The sequence below is a fragment of the Gymnoscopelus braueri genome (genome assembly GCF_963280865.1).
Source record: "Gymnoscopelus braueri genome assembly, chromosome: 21".
NCBI classification, from domain to species: Eukaryota; Metazoa; Chordata; class Actinopteri; order Myctophiformes; family Myctophidae; genus Gymnoscopelus; species Gymnoscopelus braueri.
In genome coordinates, this window is record NC_137623.1 from 27,328,132 (window position 1) to 27,338,329 (window position 10,198).

The 10,198-nt window shown below is 41.7% G+C and overlaps 1 protein-coding gene across 2 annotated transcripts; it reads left to right on the forward strand.

Moving 5' to 3' along the window:
* Positions 1–2,777: 2,777 nt before the first annotated feature.
* Positions 2,778–9,881, forward strand: LOC308077390 (peptidase inhibitor 15-A-like). 2 transcript variants are annotated; one of them, XM_080418066.1, is made up of 6 exons: positions 2,778–2,889; positions 3,719–4,075; positions 5,566–5,684; positions 6,904–7,036; positions 7,143–7,258; positions 8,047–9,881. In XM_080418066.1, exons 2-6 carry the CDS (start codon positions 3,779–3,781, stop codon positions 8,180–8,182), a joined length of 801 nt encoding a protein of 266 aa, XP_080274192.1. In that variant the 5' UTR covers positions 2,778–2,889; positions 3,719–3,778; the 3' UTR covers positions 8,183–9,881. The 2 variants fall into 2 exon arrangements, with proteins under 2 accessions (XP_080274192.1, XP_080274191.1); XM_080418065.1 differs by lacking the exon at positions 2,778–2,889 and adding an exon at positions 3,530–3,633.
* Positions 9,882–10,198: the final 317 nt, after the last annotated feature.

Below are 10,198 nucleotides of genomic sequence, written 5' to 3' on the forward strand. Positions count from 1 at the left end.
AAGGAAACACAGATGATATTATCCTGACATAGAATATTTTCGAATCCGGCCTTTTAGTGTCTTTATTGAAAGGCCAGAATAGAAGTATTTCTATGTCAGGATAATATTATCTGTGCTTTCTTCTCTTAGTTAAATTGACATCCAGAATTGTGTTAGAATCTGTACTTTACTTAAAAAGACAAATGTTGTCCTTCTGACTCCCCTACATTTCTAGGAAGGGAAAAGGTACATTATGAATTAACCACTTAAGCCCAATTTAACACACTTTGTTAAAGCCCACTTAAACACACTTAAACACAACATGTCACGATGTGACGCGTTGTGAGCTTGTAGATATGCTATTTTCACCATTATTGATATTGTTGGAAAGTTCCTGAAAATTCTTAAAACCAAGTACTCCAGTAACTTAACTCAAGTACAAATTTGACAGAGCAATTCTCACTTATTTTACCAATATTTTACCAGGAGTATCAATACTTTGACTCAAGTACTGTATGAGTTGAGTACTTTGTCCACCATTGGCTGCATGCATCTCATGGCTGGTGTTGAACAGAATTGTGGGTTGGCTGCCGGGCTGACTGGAAGGTGGCCTGGCTATTGATACCATATGATTTCAATACCCAGCAGATGTGACAGTGTATAGCAGTCATAACAAAAACACCTCAAAGCATAATGAGAACATAATGTGATACGGAGCAGCAGCCATGCTGTTACGAGATATTTGTGACAAGAAACTTGTTTGTGTAGTTTTTTTTATAGAATTTTTATTGGGTGAACTGATCAGTGCCTCGACCCGACTTGACCGTACAATCCTAACCTGCCCGGTTTTCTCCTGCTCCTCTTCTCCACCCTAACTGACCTTGGCCTGCACTATAGTCACCTCTCTTTTACTTAATTCTACTCTTATTCATCTCCCCTGTTTTACCACTGGTTAGCAGATGTAACCGGTCCACTCGACTTTAGAATAAAGTTTTAATCCCAATACATTTCAGCTGTGTAGCCCAAAGGCTCCTTTTGGCCCCCAAATAAATGAAGCTGTTGGCTAACTGCAGTGGGATTAATGAAGTCAACAACACTTCTCCAAACACCAAACACATCCTCTGAACCATGATCTCCATAAACAAAATCAGGAGGCAACGAGACACATGACTGCTTATAGGATCCAGGTTCCATGTGGAATATTGGATCAGGGTTTGCAGTGAAGGAATCTTCAACTCTCCTCTCATGAGTCTGACAACTGATTGTCCAGATTCAGATGTCAGGTTGTAAAAGAATACACTAGCTGTGTTAATTATAAAGTCAATGGAGCTCAAATGGATGGATGGGTTTGAACAAAAGGGAAGAAAGTACGTGCACACACCACTCCTGAGTGATATATCTTCCTACCATTCCCAGCACCTGAAAAGTCCATCACTTCCTAGACAATTTTTGGAAAAGTATCATTTGCCGGCAATGAGAGAAAGGGGGAGAGAGAGAGAGAGAGAGAGAGAGAGAGAGAGAGAGAGAGAGAGAGAGAGAGAGAGAGAGAGAGAGAGAGAGAGAGAGAGAGAGAGAGAGAGAGGAGGGAGGGAGGGAGGGAGGGGGTTGTTCCTGCGTCACGTTGCTTTAATTTGTTCACCAGCTGCCAAAGAAAATGATGACCTGCTGAAGGCTTTTCTTTTTTCTTCACTTGGCTCACAGTGTCTGCCTTGGCAAACCGCGTAGTTGGACCCAAACACTGAACAAGTGTAATCTTTACAGTATAATGAATACGACCAAGGAGAACTGATAGGAGAAACGGACTCACCCTGATTTGACCCACAAAAACGTCTGGCTTTCCCCTTCTCTCTGTGTTTATAGCTATGCATGTTCTGACTGCGGGGCCATGTCTGCAGCAGAGTGCAACGTCTATCACAGTGGTTCTCCAACCTTTTTAATTTCAAGGACCTCCATAACCCAATGACCCAAAACGGGTCCATTTGGTTCCATTTGTAGTGTATGCTTTCAGAGTTGCAGACCTGTAAGGGTCCATTTGGAACCCCCCAAGGAACCATAAGAGGGCCCCACTTTGAGAACTACTGGTGTATCACAACACCAGGATGGTATCAGTTCAGCTTTTGATATGAATTATAGAGAAGCAGTGTGTGCTCACTTTAGCCTATTTGTTTTAATTATATTAGGCATGGCCTAACTCTGAATTTGCTCTTTTCATTGGCTGGCGTAGCGGTCCGGGCACCTAGGGTTCACATCCCGATCCCAACGACCTTTGCTGCGTGTCACTCCCCATCTCTCTCTCCCCCCCTTCCTGTCAATATACCGTATACTATCAAATAAAGGCAGAAAAGCCCCAAAAATATCACAAAAAAATAAGAAATGTTACATAAAGTGTCTAGAATATTGTCACCTGTTTTTCTACTCATCCTTGCAGAAGCATGCCACACCCTTCCCTCGGCACTGTCTGCACCACCCGATTATTCATTTTCTTATCAAATATTTGCCTTTTTCATTTTCTGCAGCTGTGCAAACCGAAAGCAGATGTTTTGATGAAATTAGGGAAAGAACTGCCTGGACCGAGCAGCTTAACCAAACACCAAGGCTACGTTTCCATCCAAAACGATGCTTTGTGTTTCAGGTGACAGGGAGGGGCACCCTATGGGTGCACCACCTCCTGCATCTTCCACTGAATGATATAAACCCGTTGACTCTTGCAGAGCTCCTTAAGTCCTCCTTACAGTTTGCAAAGAGCAACAAAGCATCAGTGGAAGGCAGCTCCCTCCCCTCAGTCTCTCTCTCTCTCTCTCTCTCTCTCTCTCTCTCTCTCTGCAGCCCAATCTATTGCACAGGCATATGGAGAGATAACCTACCTAGCAACAAGGACAATAAGCTGCCGGGACACAAGGACAATATAAGGTAGGACCAAGATTCCTTGACAGGATTTGTATCCCTACTGATCACTGCTAATTCTGCGTTTAGAAATAGGCTACATATCTATAGAAGATTAGACAAGAGAGGTTAGAATATACAAGCAGTGCCAGTTGCCCCCGTCAGCTAAGTGTTGGACTGTCATGTGCGTCTTTTGGGAGAAAAGTTTAGCTCCGTGGAACCTCTCCCTCCGCCGTATAGCTCCGAGATGAGGTCCCGCTGCGTAGGGTGCCGGCAGAGTGCGACACCGACGAACGGTGACCAATATTGTTGATTCTTACTCCTTTCCGCCCACCGTATCTGAAAAGTAAAGGTCGCCCCCCCTGCTCTCAGATGTTTTACATTTTGGCGGTCAAGACATTTTTACCGACGGTTTGAAACGAGCGTTTAAATCGCTTTTTAGTCAGCCTGTGCCATGTTTTCCCAATGCAACGTTAACGGGAGCCGCACAGCGCATGCGGACGGGTGTTGACTGGCTACAGGCTGACTAAAAAAAGCGATTTAAACGCTTGTTTCAACCCGTCGCTGACATATTCTTAACCGCTAAAATGTCAAACATCTCAAAAGAGGGGGGACGACCTTAACTTTTTGGATACGATGTGCGAGAAAAGGTAAGAATCAACTATATTGGCCACCGTTCGCCGGTGTAGCACTCTGCCGGCACCCTACGCAGCGGGACCTCATCTCGGAGAACAGCGGAGGGAGAGGTTTCGAATGGAGCTAGGGAGAAAGGTAATCGTCGATAAAGTTCTGTCGCAAACTGTTAAAGTATTCTATCAATCAATTAATCAATCATCTGTTTGTGTTTTCTTTCCAGATCAGGTCCAGACTGACTCGGATTACCCTGTCTGAACTTTTTTTTCCCTATAAATCAAACATGAAATCTCAGTTCTTGGCCATAGACTTCATGCTACTGTGCATATTATCTTGCGGAGCAAGTGTATTGGCAACAATCAGCGTTCCTTTCATGTCCTCGACGGAGGTGCCAACCACCAACTTCACCCATCTTGGCACAGCAGCAGTAGGGCGCAGCTATGGCACAGACACCACCAGTATACCCAAAACCAGGAGGAAGAAGCGTTATATCTCCCAGAACGACATGCTGGCCATCCTTGATTACCACAACAAGGTCAGAGGGAAGGTGTTCCCCCCAGCGTCCAATATGGAGTATATGGTAAGTATAGCCTAGATCCAGTGGTGGAAAAAGTACTCACATGTTTTACTTAAGTAAAAGTATCAATACTGCAATGTAGAAGTACTCTGTTACAAGTAAAAGTCCGGAATTCAAAATTGACTTGAGTAAAAGTACAAAAGTATTGGTATCAAAATGTACTTAAAGTACCAAAAGTAAAAGTACTCATTGTGCAGAATGTCCCATTTCAACTTTTCAAAATGTATAAAAATCTTTTGAAAATAGCAGATCAAGCTCACAATGCATGCAGTTTTAAAATAAATGCAGTGGAGTAAAAGTATAATATTTGCCTCTGAGATGTAGTGGAGTAGAAGTAAAAGTACTGAAAACTGGAAATACTCCAATAAAGTAAAAATACCAAAAGATTTTACTTAAGTACAGTACTTGAGTAAATGTGTACTTGGTTACTTTACACCACTGAGCCTATCCTTCTGTATTCATTCAGTAGCACTGCAGTAAGATACTCAGTCAACATTTTGCACGACTTGAAATGCCAAAAGACCACTTTAGTTTGACCAAACGACTTAATGCACGGTGTAAGGTGGAAAGGTCAACGGGTGTAATTGGTTTATGGTGGTAATACGTGTGTCATTGTATAGGCTATTGCAGGAAGTAGGCTAGAATGTAGCTACACCTGTACGTAAGTTTGGTACAAGACACCAAAAGTGACAAACTGTGTGAACCGTTTAGCACCCCTCAGCTGTTGGACAGATCGCAGTGACGTGGACCACCAGAGATGGGGTCATGTGTAATACAAGTAGCATGCTGGCAGAAAAAGCATTAAGGAGGTAGTAGAGAGCCAGCCATGGTGTGTAGACCGAGCTCCTGCACTGTGTCCATTTATACACAATCACGTCAACACAGAGTACAGTTCAAGTTTGGATCAGAGTTTGTTTTTTGCAAGATCCACAGATTCAGAACATGTATCCTACATGTTTACCTTCATTTAAATGATACATTTTGAATTTAGTGAACAAAAAAACATTATAATTTGTGTTTTTTGAGGAATCAATCTGAAAACACACGGGCACGATGGGGTTATGTCAAAACACTGCACTGCAATAGCCCTAGAAATGATGTCATCAAAGGAAGTGTTTCCCAGTTGCGTAACTCAATCCGAAATTGTGATCCCCCAGTATGTGAGGGGAAATCCCATACTGGCTGATAGATTTTGATTGTCAAGCACTACTAAATACCCCCATTTTCATAAAGCTCTCGTATCTAATGAGAGAGATAGAGAGAATAGAATAGTACTGCATGTTCCCAACCCGTCTCAGTTTATGTAACCCATCAGATGAGTTGAGTTTACATATCATGCTATGGGAAAGCGGTGAACTCAGGGAAAAGCCCAGAGTCTTATCTCACATCTCGCCGCTGCACTAAACATACACAGAGAAGGGTTCGGCGTGTATATTTTCCATTGGTTATGTAACGGGGTTCACCGTTTCCCCCTGTTTCTCTTGTGTGCTTAGGTGTGGGATGAGACCCTGGCAAAGACAGCGGAGGACTGGGCACACGCCTGCCTGTGGGAACATGGGCCACCTCACCTCCTCAGGTTCCTGGGTCAAAACCTCTCTGTCAGGACAGGACGGTGAGTGACCTCTTTGACCCCCCCAAACCCCCGCCCCCCCCTCCCACATCTGCTGGTTCTCTCAAGGATGGCTCTCTGGAGTCATGGTCTTTGCCTTGCCGGCCCCTTCTTCTGTCTCCTAACGGTTTTTGCGCGGTGACCCGGTGAACGCGTGAGGAATTTTCCTGTAGCCTAACACATAAACAAGCCATGTTTCCAGCCATGACCTGGCGGGACATGACCCTCCACGTGGAAACGCTGGGAACACTTGAATGGGCTCGAAAATGTCACCTTTTTCCTAAGCTTTTAGATCTCACTGACCTCCCCTGGACAGAGTTGAGAGGTCAAAGGAAAATATACAACTTTTACCAACTGTGCCATCTGATTAGGCAAACAGAACATTTCATAGTGAGATTATTGTGTCTTGCAGCATGTCCTTATCAAATGATGGCGTACAATGGTGTACAATCTATAGTGTCGTCAATCTCTGCTAGGGAAGTTTCCTGCAATTTAAAACTGTCTGTATACTCACTGCAAGTGTGCATATTACTAGTTATTTATCTTTAATATAAAAGGGGCTATTCGAGGCCTGGCCACGGTTCAGAACACATACCCATTCACTGCTGGCCAGTTCCGGAGAACCACACATCTGATTGACTTCACACTTGAAGGCGATCGGATGAACGGTTGGTGAGATACACGTGCCCATTCGGAGCGGGCCGGTTCTGGAGAATCACTCATCCGACTTCACAGTTCACACTTGACACAGCACTCCCCTGAGTCCTCAGCAATACACCCGCCATGTGTGAAGTCGATCGGATGAACGGTTCTCAAGATATGTGAAGGACAGCCAGGCATACAGACAGACAGAGCGAGATTCCTGGAAATTACAGATAAATCTCCAATACAGGGTATATAGTGACTAAAGTGGGAACAACTGGCAAGATTTTCAACAAAAATCCAATAATGAGACTGGCTTTTTAATAGTCATGACTAAATGTGCGTAATTAACTTGGATGCCAGTGTATGGTACTGGTAGCAATGCATGATATCTATCTATATTATTATTATGTATTAATTTAGGGAGATTATTACTTACAGTAATTGGAAAGATTTCAGAAAAATCATTGTTAGAGTCAGGCAACCGGCATAAACGTAAGCATTATTTAAACAAACATAGTGTGCTACTGACCTCCAGTCTTGGTAATGGAGGTACTTACCTGGCTGTTTTTATTCACAGCTATCGATCCATTCTTCAGCTTGTGAAGCCATGGTATGATGAGGTTAAAGACTATGCTTTTCCATATCCCCGAGACTGCAACCCTAGATGCCCCCTCAGATGCTATGGGCCCATGTGTACTCATTATACACAGGTAAGCAATTATGATATAATGGTACTGGCTTAATACAACTGCATTACCATGAAAAGTCCATTATACAGTAACTGACTGATTGAATGCAAATGTGTCTGCTTTACAGATGGTGTGGGCAACATCAAACAAAGTTGGCTGTGCTGTTCACACATGCCACAATATGAATGTCTGGGGTTCGGTTTGGAAACGGGCAACATATTTAGTGTGCAACTACTCACCCAAGTAAGTATACTTTGCATATTGATTACTTGACCTACCTCCACACTGTGTGTAGTTGCAGACATAGTTTTAGGAAACAAGCTGTTCTGGTCTGTACTGGGCTGTGCAATGCCACCCATGTCACTTGGCGGCCCAGCTAACCCCAATACAAGCCTGTGTATGGGTACTGCATTCCAAAAGCTCCAGAGACTAAAAAAAAAAATCCAAATGAATTCTTTCCATTATTCCAGAATCAAAGCCCTGTGTTTCATAACTGTTGGGACTTGTGACTGACTTGTGACCGAGGTTCTTTAATCTCATTGAGGGGAGACATATTCAAGAGTAACAGTATCAGCACACTGATGACCTATTTTAGCAATTAAACTATGGCCTCGATACTGTGGGTCACGAGTTGGCTCATTTTGGACTTGATAATGGTCATTACAATTTAGACATTTAGCGGACGCTCTTATCCAGAGCGACTTACAAGTGGGAGATCGGAATAAGCAGAGTAAGCATGAGCTGAGGTCAACAAAAAACAAGGACAATAGTCATCTAAGTAGAGTGCAGAGAGAACAATGTAGTGCCTCAAAGAAACTAGGGTAACAATGATATGAATGAATGACAGGCAAACAATGAACCTATAGCATTTGTCAAATCTGTCAAGTTATAATTACCAGCCTTCCACACAGCTCACCATACTTTAAAGACATCCTGAACATTATCCTCTTTAAAAGTGATAGTTGTGTGGTCATCAGTTCTGTTCACATATTGTTCATATTGTCACATATGTTCATATGTCTGTCTTCCAGGGGTAACTGGATTGGAGAGGCTCCCTACAAAGTAGGGGTTCCATGCTCAGCTTGTCCTCCCAGCTATGGGGGCTCATGTAGCAATAACATGTGCTTCCCTGCCCTCAACACAAACTACCTGCACTGGTTCAAATAGGCACAGGTTTACACCCCATACAAGCCAACAACTTGCCACAAAAGACTCTTTATGTTTTTTTTTATCCCCTAAGGATTTGCACAACACTCCTGGACCATGCTATTTTGTATATATCGGCTTATTTAAAGACACAAACATATGTTTGAAGGCAGCGGACATTTCAGCGTTGATGACATGTACATAAAATGTAAATTATTTTGTTAAATTCTTACTAGAACTGTTTAATTGCTATGATGATTTAGATTGATGGAAGATAATTTATCTTGTGAGGGGGTCTTTGATGTTTCATAAACAGTATGTATGTGGTGCTGCGTAAACATTTAATTTTTCACTGCAGCTGTATTGGTTTTAGTATTGACCAGATTTGTTATTTTGTTGGTGTGACTGATGGGAGATAAGTTACACGATCATAGCTGCTTATCACTACTCACTATGGTGCTAAGGGCATCACACTGCCATTGTGTGTGCTCTGCCTTTCCATAATGTCATAATCCGAAGATCAATGTTCTTGACCTCAGCAGGAGGTCACAAAGCTGTTTGCCAATATTGGAATGCACTACACCCCAGCAGACACAGGTATAGTGGAATTCCTACAACAAATTGGCGTGTTCACCGAAGTGCACTTACTGTAAAGAAGTTTTATGCACAACACAATGGGCAGTCTCAGTGGAATTTCAGTTGAATGCCCAAAGTCAGCATGAAACTAAGATCGACGTGACACACGTGTTGTCAAAGACCACATTTCATTTAAACTTTTATGATCACTTGCCAAGACTACAGCTCATGTCTGGACGGTGCTTTGTCAGATTTTGTATGCACTGGTTATGTATTCATTACATTCATATCATCCTTACATTCACATCTGTGTCATGGGCATTTTGCTGTTTTCACTAATGTTTCAAGATGTCTGGAATAGCAAGAATATGACACATATCTGATTCTGTTCCAGTTTCATTTCATTTTGTTGGTATATTGGACAGTTTGGTTGTTTATATTTTCCTCACAATCTTTTCAATTATGTTTTAGCTAGTTTATGAGATATAGGTACTAAAGTGCACCTTAATTGTTTATACATTTCCAAAATATCAGGAATTTATATATTTTTTTGTTTGTATAGATATTCATTATACCCTGAGTTTGACTAACCATATACTACAACCATATTGTAAGTTATTCTTTTTTATACGCATAAATATTTAAATGATATTCTCTTTTGTTTTGTCAAATGAATTGTACATAGTAAAGTTTAAAAGCATTCACTTGCATATCAACTTTGATTTTGTCAGAGGAAAATGGATTAGAGTGTACTATTTGAACTTGTATTCCTTTCCTGCATTTAGAATAGGCTTTTCCTATGAACTAAGCACTAGCACAATATTGGCAAGCAAATGCCTCAACTTCTTTGACTTGGCCGATGCATTCAGATTCCTTTAAAAATTAGGCCAGTTTCTGAATACAGTAGTATCCCATATCTACTGAAGAGACCTTCTGGATCAGCCATGTTAAGGAAGCATAGAACATGTAAAAACAGAGAAGTTGGCAATTATATGAATTTAAACACAAAAAAAACAATGTATTGCAAAATAGGAAATTAACTATTATCTGCACTGACTATATTTAACAAAAAGATTTATTCGTGCAATGAATTGTGCTTTTGCAATTATGTTTTTGTGTTTTGTAATAAAATGGTTTATTTTGAGGGTGTGTTTTTGTATTGTTTGTACTGATCCACCACATGCTGTTCGCCAGGCCTAAACAATATCCATTGTTGTCTGTGGTATGAGCGTCTGATATTGATTAGATATTCTGCCAAAGGATGTTCAGTATCATGTCATCTCTTTGATTTTCAGTTTTCACTTTCAATTAAATGCTGCCATTGCAAAGTCCACATCCTGGGTATCAAAGACTGAGAGAGAGAAGAGAAAACACGCCGCAGCTACAATTGAATGCCATTAAGAAGAGATTGACTTTGGCGGTGTCTGTCTGTGTCTACACAAACGGAGGGATAACCGATAC